General features: G+C 48.6%; 2 protein-coding genes across 10 annotated transcripts in view; one reads left to right on the top strand and one right to left on the bottom strand.

The window, feature by feature from the left end:
• Window positions 1-1,485: 1,485 nt before the first annotated feature.
• Window positions 1,486-9,179, bottom strand: LOC144731488 (pygopus homolog 2-like). Of its 3 annotated transcripts, XM_078612573.1 has the most exons (4): window positions 8,701-9,179; window positions 5,764-5,869; window positions 5,513-5,598; window positions 1,486-3,016 (listed from the first exon to the last, which is right to left on the bottom strand). In XM_078612573.1, the coding sequence occupies exons 2-4, from the start codon at window positions 5,846-5,848 to the stop codon at window positions 1,607-1,609; spliced, it is 1,581 nt and encodes a 526-aa protein (XP_078468699.1). In that variant the 5' UTR covers window positions 5,849-5,869; window positions 8,701-9,179; the 3' UTR covers window positions 1,486-1,606. The 3 variants fall into 3 exon arrangements, with proteins under 3 accessions (XP_078468699.1, XP_078468701.1, XP_078468702.1); XM_078612575.1 differs by lacking the exon at window positions 5,764-5,869 and having other exon boundaries at window positions 8,701-9,177; XM_078612576.1 differs by lacking the exon at window positions 5,764-5,869 and having other exon boundaries at window positions 5,513-5,595; window positions 8,701-9,173.
• A 613-nt stretch (window positions 9,180-9,792) lies between these two features.
• Window positions 9,793-19,384, top strand: part of LOC144731486 (phosphatidylinositol 4-kinase beta-like) — a 43,818-nt gene continuing 34,226 nt past the window's right edge. For 6 of the 7 annotated variants that reach the window (XM_078612570.1, XM_078612569.1, XM_078612568.1 and 3 more), the window contains exons 1-2: window positions 9,793-10,453; window positions 17,739-18,339. In XM_078612570.1, the coding sequence (XP_078468696.1) occupies window positions 17,770-18,339 (570 nt within the window). In that variant the 5' untranslated portion in view covers window positions 9,793-10,453; window positions 17,739-17,769. The remainder of the gene's footprint in view (window positions 10,454-17,738; window positions 18,340-19,384) is intronic. The other variant, XM_078612567.1, reaches the window with a different exon arrangement.

Genomic DNA, 19,384 nt, shown 5'->3' with positions numbered 1-19,384 from the left:
ACACATTACTTTTTACCGTAGCAAAATTGTCGATATCTTTTTTTTCCCCGCCCCCCCCAATCCCCTAAACCCCTAACCAGTGAAATATTTTGTATGAAAAACCATACATCTTATAGCTGCCACGAACGGACACACAGAAACCAATACACGGAGATCTTGAATGCCTGCTGCTAACGACGCAGTAAGCCTACCCGAACAGAGGGTCGTGTTAGGAATTTCACTGCCTACCCCATAAAACACACGTGGCACACTGCTAGATTTAACAAGCACAGGAACTCAAAGCTCTCATAAGAGAACACCACAACCAATCTATGCACGTTTCAAACATCAGGTTGAGTAACATTCCAGGTAGACGTTTAAACAAAACCATATCTGAATTTAAAAAAATGGCATTTGGAGTAATGTTTTGAAAAAAACCAAAGGGCTCCGCTGTGTTTTTGACCCTTCAGCACATTTAGTGTTTTATAAAATATGAAGAGAACGTTTAGGCCACTTTAATTTTGCCTGCCTTGTTTTTGTGCAAAACTATATATTAATGCGTCAATTTGTAGTCAAGGGTCTTTTTTGTTGCATTTTCAACCTAGTTATATATGAATAATTACCAGCAATTAACACGTGGCCCAGAAAGCAATTATCTCAAGCCAGACTCTGACCTCTCATAAGCACTGGACCAACACGAGTTGCCTCGGAACCGCATCCCTCGAGCAGAGATGATCTAAAAACGAACTCTGGCGGGAGATCGTGTCTGCAAACACAGCTGTTCACTGGCGCACAGTCACAAGTTTGCCTGGTAAACATTGGATACGGGTTACAGGTGTTTCCTGGGGCCATTCGCCACGAGAGATTTGGGCCCCTTTTTTGGTAAAGACACCTCTACTGGGTACACACGCTTGTCATATGCGCTCAAATTTTAAGATATCGTCGCTCGTGCATTGCGAGCGACCCTTCATCGATTGTGTCGCGCAGGTCTGTGCTTGTGAAGTAACCGTTCGGCGATGGCTATACAGCGCTGCCCACTTACAGTGATGATACCAGGTTAAGTGGCGGAAATTAACGCAAGGCTGTAAAAATTACATCCAATTTTTTTTTACTTGCACTTAAAATTGTGGGACTGTGGAGAGAATTACCTATTTAATCTTAATTATTTTATCAAGCACTGTGAGCTTGCACTATTCCGCTCGGATTTTTTTTGTTCCTGCCCATTATGAACAACGTGTAGCAAATCTCCTGCAGGCTGATTGTACTGTGATGTATTACAAATGGGCATTTAAACCCGTTTAGAACTATACAAGCTTATCCTACGTGCATCCTGGCATGACATCTCGATGACACCGTGAGTTACAATCATCTTGCAGCAGTGGCTGGGAGGAACGTGAACGCCAGACTGTACGCCAGACGCGACGGATCACGTTAACTTGGCATCCTCTATGATTTGGAAATGACACAAAAACAGTATTAGTGTGTATGACCGTCGCTCGACTGACCCAGGCAGCTACAGACTTATTATAGGTTCGGTGGACACAAGCTTTAGTGTAGCGTTGCTTCGCAGAGGGGACTGGAGGTTGCAACAAAAAAAAAAGCTACGGGCATCGCGGGCGGGCAAGTGTCACTCGCCGGCCGCGTTGGCCGGCGAGGGCTGCGCCGTCTGCGCCTGCGTGGGTGTGAGCCGGTGCAGAGGACCGTCCCCCCCAGCCATGCACCCGTCGCATGCCCACACAGCACAGTCCTCGCGCGCCAGCAGCTTGTAGGCCAGCTCCGAGAGGCCCGCGCACTCGCGGTGGAACCAGCGCTGGCACGCCACCTCGCACGGGATCGCCTCCTGGCCTTCGCTCACCTCCTGCAGGCAGGCTCCACACGCGTACGAGGGAGGAGGCCCCCCGCCCCCCAGGCCCACGGGCCGGCTGTTCACAGAGCCCGTCGGGGCAGACGCGCCGCTGGGCGCCGGGCCGCCGCTGTTGGCGTTGCCGTCTAGCGTGCCATTGTTGGGGCCCGAGTTCGTCTGGTTGGAGTTGACCGTTGGGCCGCCCATGGGCTGATTAGAGCTCGGGCTGCTGGTATCACCGCCAATCTGGCCACCAAACATGTTACTGTCTTGGTTGAAGCTCTTGAGGTTGATGTTGTTGGCTTGGCCGAAGCCTTTTGTGTTCTGGCCCATGTTCTGAATGGGTCCCTGTTGGCTGGAGCTTTGGCTGGGGCTCTGGCTGTTTATGTTGGGGCCGGGTCCCACGTGCTTGTTGTTTTGACCAGGACTTGGCCCGAACCCTTGGCCAGGTCCTAGCCCATTGTTTAATCTCATTGTGCCTTGGCTCATAAGCTGGCTCATGATAGGGCTGGGACTTTGGCTCATGTTTTGACCAGGAAGTCCTTGACTGAAGTTTTGGTTGGCGATGTGGTTGAGGTTCTGCCCGTTCCCCTGTGGAAGGTTTTGGTTGGGACCACCTATGTTTGAGTTTGGATTTACACCTTGTGGGGGACTCTGCATGAAGTTCATTCCAGGGCCAGGCCCAAAGTTTGGATTACTTGTCGGAGGACAGCCCTGGCTGAAGGCGGGACCGGGTCCGGGCCCACCAAAGTTTTGCGCTGCCCCCGGCCCGGCCATGGGGCCGTGAGGCGGACTGAAATTCGGCCCACCTCTGCCTGGATGAAACATGGGGGCGCCGCGCGGACCGTAGCCCACGTTGGCGGGGTGGCCGAAGTTTCCTCCGCCACCCTGGCCGAACCCCATGCCCATGTAATTGGGCGGAAACGGCGGCCCCTGGGGCCCGCCCATGTGGTGGTGCGGCGGGCCAGCTCTGTAACCCGGGCTTCCGTAAGGCATCCTCGGCGGGACGGAGCCCGGCATGCGGTAGCCGCCGTAGGGCCCGGGCGGCGGGAAGCCGGGACGGCTGCCCATGAAACCGCTGGGAGCCATCGGCCCCTTGGACGGGATGAAGTCATCGTCAAACGGGTTTGCGGCCACGAGGTGGTCCACCATTGGGGTCGGAGGAGGGGCGAACTCCGAGATGGGAGGGGGAGCCTGAAACGCACGACACATCATATCGTCATTTGCTGTCCAATGTCCAACAGTCGACATATACATTTGCAATTTAAAATACATCAGAGTTGTTCACCATGTGATCGTCATCATCAGCCATTGTATATCCGCTGTGAGAAAAATATTTCATCCCTCCCATCTCCGCAGTGATCATCTTCTAAGGAGTGTTTCTCTCCTTCGGCTGCCATTCAATTGCCAGTCTCGTCTATCGGCCACCATCCTGTCGAGCAATATGTCCTGCCCAAGCCCATTTACTTTTCTTAATTGTTATAATCAGATAAGCACTGTAGGAGGTAATACATTTTTTTTATGAAAGAATCTAGAATATGGCCACACAATTGGTAGGCAAAGCTTAATGCAAAGCCGTATGCTTGTGACAAGCACAGAAAGACTGTACTTGTTTTTAAACAGTGATCCCTAACACAACAGTTTTTTTATCGCTGAGAAAGCAAGGCCATTTACAGAATATGCACAAGTATGGTAATTTAATATTTAAATGCAGAGTATGCTGGGATTCCTGTTATGTACTGCTGTTGCATGAGTATTATCACGAATCCACAATTATGGACGTGGTGAAGTATGATTAAACGACCTCCATGACTGGAAAGGTATGGGAAGGACCTCATCTAGCAGTGGATCAAACTGGTTATCGTGCTTTTCACAAATATTATGGATTTAAATGTCACATTTCAGAAAAATTACTTGGTTCACTGATTTAGGAGATTGCATACATTTAAGTGTTTATCACAAAACAGAAATACATTTAGAACTTGAAATTGAGCTTCTCCAGTGAGTTAAAAAGACTGCGGGCCATAATTTTGGGGACCCAAATGCAGATATATTGGTAATTAGATTTTTATAGTTATAAGCAAAAATCGCGATTACATGCCATAACTCACCTTTACAGCCATTCTATAACACCATTAGAATTTACAACCACTACGATCATCTGTATTCGTTTTCTAAAAAGAGCAGCGTGAACAATAAATGTAAAATTCCTTGCCCGAGTCATCACAGGCGGTACGGTGAAGTATACATTTGTAAATACCAAAGAAATCACGTAAGATTCCACAAAACCAAAGGATGCCTGTACACTGCTTCTGTGTCCAGTAAAAAGGCAGAAACAGACAATAACAGTAAGTTATTATGGAAGAAAATTGTGATTGTTAGTCCTCATTGCACAATGTCCCATTTTAAGGCAATATGCACGAGGGTTTTCCAAGTACTTTAAAAAGTATTTAATACCCATCAATGGGTGGGATAATGCTCAGACCTACGATGAAGCAGACCGTTTCAAATAATGGAGTAATTCACATGTTAACAGCTGCATAAAACAATTGTTATTTTACACAAAAGGTTAAAACGTAGAAAAAAAGACTTGGGGCCAAATACATAGGATTGGTAAAAAAAACATCATTGACATTTACTGCGCAGTAATCTTACAATTTACTTTCGGTTTCAGCAAGTTCACATGTGTCCAAGAAAGCACGCGACCAAATAAACCGCTGCATTTTTTGTTTCCAGATGAATGCAGAGAAAAGCCAAGATTATACAAAGTAAAGAATGGAGGGCAGAAGGGGACAGTAGAGTCCAAGACCTATGGACTGTGGATTCTGGAGAGATAAGACATCACAAATTCAACAATGCCAACCCATTTTACACAAATTTAAATCACTTGATTTAATGCAACCGTTTCGACCAAATAATTACAACAAAATATATAAAGTACCCCCTTGAAATATATGATTTGCAGCATTTTGAATAGTTTTGCTTTGTTTTACAGGAAGGATTTTGTTAAATAGGTTGCAATAAATTGCATTACTCTCTTCCACGTAAAAACAGCCGTGGGGAGGAGATCACAGTGCTTCATGCACTGCAGTATGAACCCAGCCACTGAAGTTACATTCTCAGCCACGGCTAAAATCAGTGGCGAGCGAGATCTGACCTGATCCTGGGTCCTCACCCATTCACCAACTTGCACTGACCAGCATGGTCACGTATGGTCAAACAACCTCTGTCCAACAAGGCATGGGAAGGAAGCCCTTCATCCAGCAGAAGGTTGAAGGGCAGTACATGAATTATAACTGGCACTGGTCACGCATTTGCACCGAACACACAGCCAGGGTGAAGGGTGGGAGAGGGGAGGGGAGGTGTGACGTCAGCGTGACGCATGAACCCGGTTCGACGCTGTGTGATGCGGGTGAAATCAGGCAGATGCGCGTGGTGACCGTGCACTTCCCCGCCCGTGCACCAGCCAGCCAGCAAAACTTTTTATAACATAGCACGAATTTGAAAAGGGCTACTGGCAACCAGAGGCTGTGCACTCCGTCCACTTGAAGCAGAGCAGATGGGCTGCGAGGCTCGGATATGGAGCCCAGGATGGAGGATCTACTGTGAGGTAACGATGGGTGTTACAAATCTTTGGTTGAGACGATGCTCGCGAATGAACGATGCTGGGCAGTGGGTGCGACATTCTACCTGCGCGTTATTTCTTCTTTTCTTCTTCTCTGGGCTCCCCTGTGGACCAAAGAGGTCCTTCCCATCCGGGTCAGCCTCTGCGCCTGCTGCCCCACAAAAACAAATCAACGTTAACAACCAAAGCGAGCTTCGGACTACAGCTGGCCTATCCGATTACTTAGCTAATCGATTACTATACCGATTATCTGCTTGTATACTCGACAAATCGGATAACACAAAACGATTTGGGGGGGGGGGGGGGGAAGTTTCACCTCTGTTCCCACGTGTGCCACTAGATGTGAGGTGATGGGCGGGGCTTGAAGACATCATCGGCCTTAGCTGCATCACGTTGGGCATGGCTTGCAAGGGGTTTCCTGCCTTCGGGAGGCAGGATGTGGGGAGGGGGGGACGAGTAATCAACCACAAAAAAGTAGTCGATTACAACTTTGAGTTCACTAATCATTCCAGCTCTACTTCAGACTGATGGCTGTTCAGCAGTTGAACAAACAGCACTGGGTAACTGAAAACAGACTCACGCGGTGCAAAATACACTCGCACACAGTCCTGTGTTATTAGCTTACGTACCGTGCAAGCAGTGTCCTCGAAATAACGTGGGCGGATATACCGTGTCCCGCATATCATGGGGGTGTTTGTGCAGACATGTTGATAGCTGCGGCACTACACTGTGCCGATGAGTTAGCGCCAAGTAGTACTAGTTTAGTACTGTAACTACCTACTGTGTTCCAGAATTGGCTTTAGATGTTTCCTAGTTGACATGTGTTTTACCTTTCTTTTAAATATCATTTTATACATTTTAATAATACAAAAAGCAATATAACACACTCCTAGCTATAAATAGTCTACATTCGGTCTTGAGCTAAAATGGGACTTAATAAAAAAACGGATATACCGTGCACCCCCACCACTAAATTATCCTGCTCTTTTGAGGACAAAGTAGAGTTCCTTGTAAAATCCAGGCGTTTGGAATTTACGTGATCAGAAGTGGTTAATTTAAGCAACAAAAAGCATCAGCTAGTCAATGTATTTAAAACGTTTTGAACACCAATGGCAATATTAGAATTGGCAATTACTATTTTGTAGACTATTAGAGCACATGACTCACCAAACGTTTAGGGTTTTTCTTTATTTAGTTTTGACAATAAATTTGTGGCACTGTTTTCGTGCCTCATTAAATGCCCTATGTTAACATGGGATTACAACAGAAGTGGCGGTAAGTGTATAATGATTTCTGATGGCTGCTGCTTAACTTGCAGAATATTTTGAACAGCTACTCATTTACAATCAAGTTTGTTATCTGTTTGTTATCTGGATTTGCAGTGGCAATAGATTGACGATAATGATGTAACTTTAAAGATTCATGGCCAATAAGACGAATAAGAGTTTGATCAAAGGGCATGCAAATAAGGCTCTCCAATATTTTAATCACAATTAACGGAATTTGTACAGCTTCACGAAACGTCTAGAACCATTACAAAAATGAAACATCAACTCAACAAGTATGCTCCCCAAAGACAAGGCTGCCTCGCGTACCGTCACATTTGGGAATTAATTAAAATGAGGTTCGTAGGATAAAGGCTGAAGAAGAGACTTGTTTAAAATTGTGCCCAAGGACCGGCAGCAGCAGCAGCAGCCTGTAAGCAGCTCACGCAAATCGCTGTCCTGGAATGCAACCTGAAGACATTTCAACATCTCACGATCGCGATGGCACTTCTTCTGCCCATTGTCAACGGTGAAATAGTACGAGAAAAAAACCGTTCTCACAGTACAGTACACACGTATAAGCAGCAAATAAGCAAGATGCCAGAATCTAGCAGTGTGAGATTCATAAATGCCATCACCTCCTGCTACGTGGCCACGAGCGGCTAAACCGCCGTCATGTGCGGTGCAACCTTCACAACCTTTGAAACCAAAGCCATACGTTAAGCAATTTAGTTGTCCCCAACACTGACACAAAAGTGGGGCTGGGCAGAAGGACGAGGATGAATAGGAGGGCTGGAATGAGTCGTCGTGTTAAGACCCTGGCAAAAGGCTCAGGCTCCCCTACCCCGGCACCAAGCAAGAGGGATTTTCACAGCTCTTGATTATCCCGTGCACACCACAAGTAGCCTCACAACGACCAACAGCAGCCAACCCCACTACAGCAACACAAACAGTATCACTCACCACCATCAGCAGCAGCAGAAATAGCTGCTGCGCAGTAACCAACATCGGCAAGATGATGCACAAACATCAACACATAACCAGTAACAAACACCAAATCCAGCAACACCAACAAAACCAATGGCAGCATTACCAGCAACACGTAGAGACGACACCGGCACGAACACCAAATCCAGCAACAACAGCAACGCAAACGCCACAAAACGCCAGAGCGAGCACCGATGCTACCAGCACGTGCCGAGACACCAGACCTCGGGTACGGCGGCGAGATTAGGATGGTGAAGATGAAACCTCAGCCTCCTTGCCACCACGAGGCCTCTCTTATCCATGGGCTCCGTCGCCCAGAGAACATCGAATTCTCCCCCCCCCCTCGTTCAGGGTAACCACTTGCCATGGGTCCAGCTAGGTTGGAACTATCTGCTGGACATGTGTTAAAACAGCTTCATTGCTCATCGGATTCCTCCAGTAACATTTTTTTAATGATTCTGTTCCCTATCGCAGTCTCAGAGAAGCCCCCTTCCCATCCAATAATTCTATCATACGTGTGTCCCCTCTTACAAACGACCCCCAAGATCCCAAAAAAAACCTTTAGCACAAGTCCACCTTGTGAATAAACCCTAGTTTTGGGTCCCCCCCCCCTCCTCCTCGTTCAGTCAACCTACAATCCAGATCCTCTCATCCAGACGAACGCCTCGGAAACTCTTTATCGAAGGATCAACCATCTAGACCCCCTCTCCTCCAGGCTCCATCCCTGTCAAAGATCTCTGCTAGCCAGTGGACCCCCCCTCCTCATCTATAGGAACCCTTAGTCCGAGAGTTCCTACCAAATCTCCGTCAGCAACTCTTCTCTCGACCCTCTCGTGTGGGATCTTAACGCCGTCCCCCCCTCACACAAGGGGATAGAGACGAGTGGGGAGAGCCTCCCTCTCTCGGCAAAGCTCTCCTCGCCCGAGACCGCCGGACGAGCCTAGGCCGCGTCCCCGGCCTGGCCTAGCGGCCTCTGCCCGCCGCGCGGCACCCCCCCTCACCTTTGTGGCGCTTCTTCCCGCCCGCCTCTTTGTCCTGCTCGGTCGACATGGATCCCGCCGGGGCAGTTACATGCTGCTGCTGCTGCCGTCTGGGCGCCGCCTGCGCTGCCGCTGCTACTGCTGGAGGGGACGTGCAGGAGGAAGGGGACCGACGGGAGGAGACGGAGCGGCGGTCGCGGCGCCCGTTCGCGACAGCCGACGACGTCGCGCCGCGTCGCGCCGATCCAACATGGAGGGAGGCGGCGGCGGCGGCGGTGCCTGCCGCGGCCCCGGCGTCTCTCCCTCTCGCCTCGCTCTCCCCTTGGCGCCCTTCCCTGTGCTCGCTCGCTCTCTCTCTCTGCCAACGGCGACGAAAGCGACTGCTGCTGCTTGCTGCTTGCTCGCTCGCTCGCTGGACACGAACGGAGCGACGAGCGGGACGGACGGGCCGCGGCGGAGCGAGCGGGAGCGGGAGGTGGAGGGGGGGGACGGCGCGGGACGGGGAGGGAGGGGCGGGTGGCAGCAGCAGCAGTAGCCCGACGGTCGGGACAGGCAGAAAAATGCGAGCGCCGCGGGCAGCTCTTAGGGGTCCTTGATGCCCACTGGCTCAGGCACTCGCCGCGGGCAGCACTTGAGGGGTCCTTGATGCCCACTGGTTCAGGCACTCGCCGCGGGCAGCTCTTAAGGGGTCCTTGATGCCCACTGGTTTAGGCACTCGCCGCGGGCAGCTCTTAGGGGGTCCTTGATGCCCACTGGCTCAGGCACTCGCCGCGGGCAGCTCTTAGGGGGTCCTTGATGCCCACTGGCTCAGGCACTCGCCGCGGGCAGCTCTTTAGGGGTCCTTGATGCCCACTGGCTCAGGCACTCGCCGCGGGCAGCTCTTAGGGGTCCTTCACGGCAATCACGGGGCCGAAGGCTTATGCCGAGGCCTACCCTGAGGGGTCCTCGATTAAGACCACGGGGACTCAGGCACTCACCGTGGACACCCCCCTCGGGGGGAGGGGAGGGGGGGGACCCTTGACGACCCTTGACGACCCTTGACGACAACCACGGGGCTCAGGCACTCGCTGCGGACAGCCCCGAGGGGTCCTTGAGGACCCCGGCATGCACTGCGTGGAGTCAGCTGGGCGGGGGCAGCGGGGGCAGCAGCAGCAGTCGTCGCGGGGGCGTTGCGGGGCAGTCTGGGCAACAATGTAGACACGTGTCGGCAGAAGCTGGGGCAGCAGTAGTGGGAGCAGCAGTCGAGGCAAGGAAGTGGAGGTACGTCGAGCCGCAGTGGAGGTGCCTGTCGAGGTAGCGGGCAGCAGGGGAGCGTAGGGCTAGGGGCAGTAGTGAAGGCAGCGTTCACGTCGAGGGGTGTCAAGGGAGCGATGTTGAGAAGTGGAAGTCGGAGCAGCAGTGGTAGGAAGGGCAGTACTGTGGTATAAGCTTTAGTCGAGCGAGGCAGTGGCATCAGGAACAAAGTAGGTCAGTAGTGGATGGAGGTGGTTGGCGGATGTAGCATTCGCAACAGGGGCAGCAGCTGGAGTAGGAAGCAGCGTTCGGGGCAGCAGTGGAGGTTGTGGCAATAGTGGCAGCAGCTGAAGCGACAGCAGCAGTCTGCAGTCGGACGAGACGGAGCAGTGAAGCCTCCCCCCCCGTTGTCGAGGTGGTGGCAGCTGTTGATGCAGCGGTCGTGATAGTGACAGCAGTGGTAGTGGCGGTAGGATCAGGGGCAGCCTTAGCAGCCCCATACGGGACCATGCGTCTTGCCGTTCGCTCGTCGGCCTCGCAGGTAAGAAGAGAGCGTGGCCTTCCCTGTGCGGGTGGACAGGGGGAGACGGAGGTGGCCTGCCGGGCAATGGATACGCGTGGTGTGGGTGTCATTTGCATGTGTTGTGTGTGTGTTGTGTACGGTGTGTGTGGGTTGAGTACATTGTGATGTCTAGCGTGTATGTGGTTAGTGTATGGTGTCTTCTGTATGTGTGTTGTGTTGGTGTGTCTGGGTGTGTGTACGCATGTCATTGTGTGTGTAGTCTCTTGTGTATGGTGTTATAACATATGCCATTCCTACAGCAAATATTAAGAGGCCACGATATCGAGTTGTTCTTCATGCTTTTGGGGCCTCGACCCTCGGCACCGCATGATGAAGTATGTACGTTGAACTTCTTTCGCACCTTACTTAGCCAACCGTGATAATCGGAGGCGCGTTGGAAGGACGACAGATGAGGATGGTGCTGCTTGTGGTGGGACAAGCCGTGTGTGTGTCGCAGGTAGCGGGAGTCATTACAAATATAACATGGGGGTTCCTCTTGGCTGCTTTACTTTTTTAAATTTATCACCACGAACTTTGAGAACCCTTGGATGGTTGTACGAGTGGAATTTCCATCCGGTACAGATGCCCTGGGTGGGAAACTGGTCGATTCCTGTGTGCAGTGAAGAGCCTTTTCATGACAAGATATGGGACATTGCACCCTGCCTCCCCCCTTCCCCAACTCGCCACAAGTAAATGATCACTTGGGTCCAGAATACAGGTTTAATTCGCGTAAATATATAAATGTGTCGTTAAACCCGCCACCACCCGACACAGCCAATTAGTAAGTTTGTCACGTGAACAGAACGTGCCAATTCGTTACTAGTACAGCAACACCGGTGTGTTTGGGAGAGGAAATCCAGAACATTTACAATATGAATGGAGGAGTTACCGTACCTTTTCAGTTTGCGTTCATTGCTACCTGTGGTTTGTAAGCAAGAGCGTTATCCGAATGAGTTGAGCTCTGGTGTCTTTTCATCGGCTGCGTATTGCTGCGTGGAAGTTTCCTGGATTGTTTAAGCCACGCACAGGAGCCAAGCCCCAATGTGTACTCCACTTACAAACCGCGTTCCCCTTGACATTGACATCTGTACTGTCGTAGATTGAAGCTTTAAGGGGCTTGACCTGCCGACAATCCAATACCTGGGTCTGCCCCGTGACCTGCCTGCCTGCAGGGAGCCTTCAACATTTTACGTGGCCTCAAAGTACACCTAGCCTGGCACAAAGCGCTGAAGTGACATTTACACCACCTAGTTGTGACATGCAGGTGTGTGGTGTGTAGTGTGTGGTTTAGTGTGTGTGTGTGATGTAATGTGTGGTCTGTTGTGTGTGTGGTGCAAGGTCGTAGCCATGGAGTCAACATTGGGGAGGACCAAATCTTCCAGGGGGTCTGGGGTCCCCCCTCCAGAAAAAAAAACATCAAAATTTGAAAACTAATTTCCTGCTTAAAATATTTAAAAATTCACCAACACATAGAATGGACTTTTTTTTACAATAATGTCTAATAGTGTATTGTATTGTATTACATTGCTTTGTTTTTTATTTTTTTACCTTTTCTTGTTTCATTGTATGTAATGGCAGAGATTAGGGATTAATAAAGTACAACCATAACCACAATCATATAAACAGAAATCAATTTAATAGCAATATATTGGGGGGGACATTTTTAGCATATTTGAATATGGGGGGGGGGGGGGAATGTGTGGTGTGTAATGTGTGGTCTAGTGTGTGTGTGGTGTGTTCGTATATCATCTAATGTGTTCTGTGTGTATTGTGTGACACGTGTCATGCAGTTGTCTGTACACTGTTTAAAGTATGTATGTTGTACGTACACTGTTATGTGTGTTTAGCATGAGTCCAATATGCAGTGGTGTGTTCAGTGTGTACACAGTTCAGCAGCAGTGAAAGTCTGGAGTAGGCACCGTGTATTATTGTGTGTGTGTGTACATAAGTCCACACACGTGTACACAGTACATTGTGTCCGATGGGACATTTGATTGACGCGTGGTGTGTATATACAGTGTCGGTGTATACGTGTCACCGTAGAGTATTGTTGCAGGGTGCAAGGTGTTTTGTGTGTCCTCGTCACAGCTACGGAATGTGTGTGTTGTGTGACCACGCTGTGTGTTGTGTATATGTGCAAATGGTTCGTTTGAGTGTGATGCGCGCATTGTGTGTGTGTGTGTAAATAATGGGAATTGTGTGATCCGAGTTGGATTCCCGCTCACGGTCAACACCAGTGACGATTCTCTGAACCGGTCTTCGATCTTCTCTCTGTTGACTCTGACTCAATTGAGTACCTGGTGCGCTGTGTAAGTCGCTACTGGGGAGACAAAGGCGGCCGGGAGTGGTGCTGGTCACTCACTCCATACTGTACCGTTCCGGCCTTCATAGGTGCTCGCCAACAGCACTTGTCCCAGCAGTCTGTTGAAGGCTATGGCGGGGGATCTTTGTCTTTGTGTGACTGATCGTGTCTGTGCATTGTGTAATATATGTATGTTGAACTTCTTTCGCACCGTACGTAACCAGCCGTGCTAATCGGAGGTGCGTGTGGAAAGACAACAAACTAAACACAAAAAAGCAGTTCTAAAGAAATGAGTTTTCAACGCAATTTTTTTAAGTGGCGTAGCTCCAGTGGCTTCCTAATATCGGACGGAAGAACGTTCCAGACGGCCGCAGAAGCGCATCCGAAAGCGCCGTGCGATGCGGTGACCGCCGCCTTTGTTCGATGACCGAGCCAAAATCCGCTGCTGCTGCTGCTACGAGAATGACCCAGAGGTCGCGTGTCGGTTTAGTCTCCTCCGAGGTCAGCAAGCTATCGTGGTTCATTTGTGGAAAGCACTCTGTGTGTGTGTCTAATGTTTTGTGTTTCAGTGTGATGTCAAAGGGAAGAAGTCTGTGATTTCCTGCTCAAATGAGTCGTTATTCGACGATTTGACAGTTCTCAACCAGTGGTAGGGCCATTCCCCATTCTTATGGCGGGGACGAGTACGGACATCGGGCAACGACAATTGAACTTCTCCACAGTGGTCCACGTCTTATCAACCCCAGAGGGATGATGGGCTGAGTCAGTCCCCCAATCGAGGATATGAACTCGCAAACCTTCCAGAATGCAAGCCACTAAGTCACCCGGCCGAGTGCGATGTGCTGCATCTTGATTTGTGTATAATGTGCCATTTGTATCCTGTGATTTGTTTCAATGTTATAATACGTGTACTGTCTCTGTATAGAGAGTGTGTGTGTGTGTGTCCGGGTATATTTATTTATGTCCGTTGAACTTCTTACGCACCGGACGTGCTAATCGGATGTGCGTTTGATTGATTGTGTGATTTGTGTGTGTGTGACCGTGATGATATGTCTAGTGTGTGTGTGTATTGTTATCTATTCTAATGTGTGTAATGCATGTAGGGAGACTAATTGTGTGTGTTGTATATTAATGTATTGTGTATCGTTTGTGTGTTGCATGTTATAGAGTCTCACAAGCGTACTTTCTTTATTTGTGCAATGTGTGCGTGACTAATATGTATAATTGTGTGATGTGTATTGCATTCTTGGTGTTTGTGTTAATGTGTAATGGGTGTGCATGAAGCTGTTTGTGCTTTATGTTGTGTGCACAGCACGTAGTTAATATGCGACGAGATGGTGTGCATTGCTTTGTGTGAGATTGTGTAGCGAGCATTGACGCATTGAGTGTTTAACGTCGCTGCACTATGAACCCGGCCTCTCGAGAGATCTATACCCCCACTCATGGCCAACATCAGTGGTTAATATCTGAACATGTTCTGGGCCTCCCCTAAGTCGTTTTGGCCTTAATTGAGTACCTTTTGTAGCATGTAAACATCCAGCATTGGAGAGACAAAGTTCTAGCCACACCCGCTCTCGTTTGTTCTACGTCCTTCACATAGGGTGCTCGCTAACAGCACTTGCCACGGCCGTGGAGGCTTACACGGATTATATTTGTATATGTGTGCATCTTTGTGTGCAACATGTGAATGCGTACCGCCGAGGGCTGGTGCAACACGATTCTGTTCCACGTCAATAATGCATGGGGTGTGAATTTCATCACGACAGTCACACGGTGCCACCAGCACATCGAGGCCCTCGGCTGGAATTCCATTTAAATATAAATACTGGTACCCGGTGTAAGTGCCATAGAATTAGCATGGGTATTTGTGTGTGCGTGCGTGTACGTGTGCATAATGCTGTGGTATGCAGTAATCGAGATGGGTGGTGGCGATGCATAGGCATTCTCTTAATAGCCATCGTGGGCTTCATTATTATGCTGGTTAAAAAAGCTTTCCATATACGTGTTTCCCAAATGTATTTTCATTGTGTTATCGTCAGCTTTAAATGGGACGGAGACGTGTCCATTTTTTTTTGCAGAGCAGTTTATTGCCCTGTGTCGGTGGCCCCGCAGAAGGAGATTTCGCACAACTCCATCTGAGATCCATTTGAGTGCATTATTTTATCCACGGTATGGATGCTCCACTTTTCTGCGGACTCTGCTATTGCGACGTTAATCGCACAGTGGTGAAATGGAAGTGTTTAATTGTCAGGTTTGAAATATTAGTAAAAATTTCATGAACCAAGCAGATTATTTTATGTGTGTCTGTATTCATTGTTGACTAGTGAGGCCATCAACTTGCTACACTTGAACATCTGACTTAAAACTTTCGTGACTGCAGGAATGAATAAAATGTGGTTATTTTATTTTTATTAATTTGAACCTATCTACGTGACTTGACAGAAAGACCCAAAGAACTTGAACATCTGGTTTAATAACCGCCGACTGATAACTGGATTCAAACCCAGGTGTCAGTGGTGTACGTTCATTGTTCTGACCGCTCCTGCTAGCCATCCGGCCATCTCCAATGGAGCTTATTTTAAACACCATACTGCAACATCAAATCAAATCGCCTTTATTTAAAGTTAGGTGATAATCCATTGAGAGCAGTGCATTCTGTCAGTTGCAATGACATGAATAGCAACACAAGGCAACAGTATTGATTGTAGGCACGAAAAGTAACTTTATGAACACATTTGCAAACATAATGTATTTAATTCAATCTCTGACTTGCGAAACCTGCGAGGAGGATGATGTGGTTGACTGCTGGGAGGGCAGTCTGTTCTTTCTTGGCAGCGCTCACCACCGTATCAGCTGCCACCGCTGCTGTCGTCGTGTGTGTGTGTGCGCGCTGTTGTGAAACTTTCACAAGCTCCTGCGGAGATGGAGAGCGGAACACCAGCGGTGTTTCCGACAAGGTGCCATTGCGGCGACAGCGATCGCATCACGCTTGAATAAGACTTTAAGTTTAGAGCGTATTTTTTACACCGTTAAGGCAGACCAAAACCAAGGCGACACAATGAAGAGGAATCCACTATCATCATCATCATCAACGTCGTTGATGCTTAAGTGGCAGTTTCCGTACTATCAAATTGTCTTGCTGTGAGGTCAAGTTGTAGATGCACCTACAATTTCTTAGATACAATTGTGATAAGACAGATTCTATTGTTGAACACTCCACGTCAAGTGCGTACATTGGATGGTTTGAGTGGCCATAAACGGGATAGTAATTCGGTCTTCCTCCGAGTTCCCAAACCTGGGTGTTTTCTTAGATCCCGGTTTGATGTTTGAGGCCTACGTACGTAATACAGTGATCCCTCGTTTATCGCGGTTAATGGGGACCGGAACCCCTCGCGATAGGTGAAAATCCGCGAAGTAGGGTTGGCCCCCTAGGAATTTCCGTATATGTGTGTGTGGGTACCAGAATGTTGAAAATATGTATATTTATACTTTATATATATATTTTACTTAAATCTATTTAATTATGAAACCTTAATGTTATACATTCACTCTCTCTCTCTCTCATACGATACGTATTATGGTGTTCTACACTCACCAATGACAGTGGTATCTTGAGACTTGACTCCAGTAATGACGACGATGACAATGACGATGACAATGACGACGATGACAGACCTGTGCAGTTCGATGAATGTGATGATGAATGATGATGATGATGGTGTTACTGCACAGGTATAATGAGGCCTTTAAATCAGTTCGAAAAATCCGCGATGCACTGAGGCCGCAAAACTTGAACCGCGAAGTGGCGAGGGATTACTGTATTACCAAAATCTGTATTTTTCACTTGCGCAACAAAGCTTGACTCAGACCTATGCTGTCTCTTCCTGATGCTGAGAGGCTGGTGCGTGCCTTTAAGTAATCAAGGTTGGATGATTGTAATGCCTTAATTTACAAATATGTTAAAAACTCACCTGTCCAGGTTTTAACGAGCTCTAAAATCGTGTGACTACATTACTACTCCTTCCTTCCTGTACTGGCTTGTTGTAAAGTACGGAATTGACTTGAAGATTCTTCTCCTAACGTTTATGGCCTTGAATGAGTTAGCGCCTAAATATATCACCGATCTGCTTAAGTTTTATATTCCACTGCGAAAACCTAAATCTGCTGATTCTGGTCTGCTCGTTATTCCAAAAGACCAGACTTTGTTTGATGGGAGACGGAGCTTTTTGCATGTAGGCTCCATGATCGTGGAATTCCCTTCCTTTGTTCATTCTGGAATCCGAGTCTGTCGCACTTTTTAAATCACATCTTAAAACTCACCTGCTTTTACAGTCTTTCTCTGTAATTAAGCTTCATGTAAAGTGCTTTGAGGCCTTTCTCGAATTGTGCTGCATTTTTTATACAAGACTTCCCCAAGCCCAGCACCCATCTCTCACAGTTTCGCGATACGATAATCCATCTGTCTCTTGCACTTTAACCGATTTCATTGCTCCCTCTCCATGGTCGATGCACCCTTGGGTATGGTCCATCCTTTGGCTGTCATTCCATCGTAATTCTCAACAACCAGCCTTTATTCCTTCCAGCAACGTGTCCGGCACAAACCCACTTTGATGAACAATCAATATGATGTATATTTACTAATCCACCGTGTTCGTTTTTCTGTCTCATGCTCTGGGAAAAAAAAACAAAAGAAGAGTACTGTACACGATAAGCCCCATCAAAAAATGAAATTGAGATTGCGCTGTGACGAATGAAAGCCATTCTTATTTAGCTTCATTTTAGAAGTGACATACAAATTCCTTTTAATGTGCATAGTCTGTCGATGTAAGATATTTTACAGTCAGGATTTCTACCACGTCAGCACTTGCTCGAGTATGTTGCCTTGAAGGGGGGAAACTGCTGATGTCTGAACAAAACAAAGAGTTTTTTTTTCCTTTTTTTTTCCTCTGGGTCTTGGCGCAGCTTTCCAAGTTCGGTTAAGACACGGAGAGGCATGGCGACGGCGGTGGTGGCAGCGATGGTGGACACGATGGACGTCGCGAGTGATCAGCTCGCAACAACAGAGGACAATGACCCTGCGGGCCCCGCCGTTCCCGATGAGGCAGAGGGCCCCGTGCCCGTGCGCACCGTCTGCGGGAACGGCGCCCCTCTCGGCTGCATCTTTGAGAGTCCGTGCGAAGGCACCGAGGTCATTGACCACGAGGTGGCCCAGCGGACTTGCCAACAGGTCCTCAACAGCCTCAAGCACAAGCAGAGCCACCAGAATAAGGCCTGCGACACCAAGCCCGATGACAGTACGCAGCCCGGCCCTGCCGACGACGATGCCAACCACGTGGACGGCGGCTGTAAGCATGGGGTGGAAGGCCCCGGCGATGGCGTGTTGCATGCGAAGCGCGATGCGGCCAGCGGATGGGAAGAGACGACGGATTCCAGCTCCAGAGCGAAGTCTCCCAGGAGGCAGAGGCCCTCCACGGCAGCCTGCAAGCAGTCGCTTCTGCTGCGCCTCTTCGAGTCGAAGCTCTTCGACGTCTCCATGGCCATATCCTACCTACACAGCTCGAAGGTGGGGGATGGTGGTCGGTTTTTTTACTTTTTTAAGGATGTACGCGTGAGACGCTTTAAAGCTGCGGGTATTCGTAAGTGTCATCGTGTTGTGGCTTTTCAGTGCGCTGTCGTATGTCGGACCATTCGGACTGTCGTTTGAATAGAAATACGATTCATAGTTGATTTTTGGATTACATGTTCAACCCAAGAATCAGCTTTAAATTGTAATATTTATTCATCCACATTTTATTGATAAGGGAGATGTGCTTGTTAAATACCACGGTGTCGGACGTCCACAGGAAAACTGACCTCATCATCCGAGCTGCAGTGGTGATAGTGCGTTCAGTCGTGCGTACGTTTCAAAGCATTTACTTTTACAAACTCATATTTTAACAAACTACAGCTACTAATTTTCAAAATGACACTGAATATCTATGATTGCCATTATTTAGAATTTTGACTGTGGAGTTGTCTCCTTTGTATAACTGCCTCTGAGGCAGTATAGAAAGTCCTATCAATGTGGTCACTGTGGGTGGTTGCACGCCCCTGTTTTTTCAAGTTCAGGCTCAAGTCCTTCCTTTGTCCCTCTGCCTGTGACTGACGGCCACATTCTCTCTATAAAATATATATCCCCATCGTTTCTGTACGGCGTCTTGAGATGCGGTTGCATTCAGCCGGCATTTAAATTGTACTTTGTCTTGGCTCGCACACAGATCCATAAACTCGCAGAGAGAACAATAGACATGGGTAGAGAGGACCCCGCTGTTGCTGCGAAATAAATATGCTGTTTCTGTATAGCATCTTGAGAATCGGTCGCATGTAGCCTCCATATTAAACCACATTGCATTGTTGCTGGAGGAGTTGATGTCCCCATGGAGAGAGCATACATTGGGCCCCTTACAACAACGGCGGCGCTGTTTGAACACTCGTGTTTTGTGAACGCTCAGTGACGTAAGCGTTATGAGTTGAAATGTAAACAAGCCGGGGCTATCGGCCCCCGACCCGTTGCAACCATGCTGGCTAGTGCGGGTTGGTGTTGGCGAGGATCACTTGATCCCGGGAAT

The sequence above is a fragment of the Lampetra planeri genome, chromosome 39, assembly GCF_965212315.1.
Source record: "Lampetra planeri chromosome 39, kcLamPlan1.2.h2, whole genome shotgun sequence".
NCBI lineage: Eukaryota > Metazoa > Chordata > Hyperoartia > Petromyzontiformes > Petromyzontidae > Lampetra > Lampetra planeri.
The sequence above is the reverse complement of the archived record's forward strand: the minus strand, read 5'-3'. Positions and strand labels throughout refer to the sequence as shown.

Excerpts from the sequence above, each read along its gene's own strand:
- LOC144731488 (XM_078612573.1), bottom strand. The coding sequence starts at position 5,848 with ATGCCCAACGTGATGCAGCTAAGGCCGATGATGTCTTCAAGCCCCGCC. Across the intron at positions 5,599-5,763 it reads TGGCACACGTGGGAACAGAG|CAGGCGCAGAGGCTGACCCG; the intron begins GTGAAACTTCCC and ends TTTGTGGGGCAG. Across the intron at positions 3,017-5,512 it reads AAAGAAGAAATAACGCGCAG|GCTCCCCCTCCCATCTCGGA; the intron begins GTAGAATGTCGC and ends CGTGCGTTTCAG.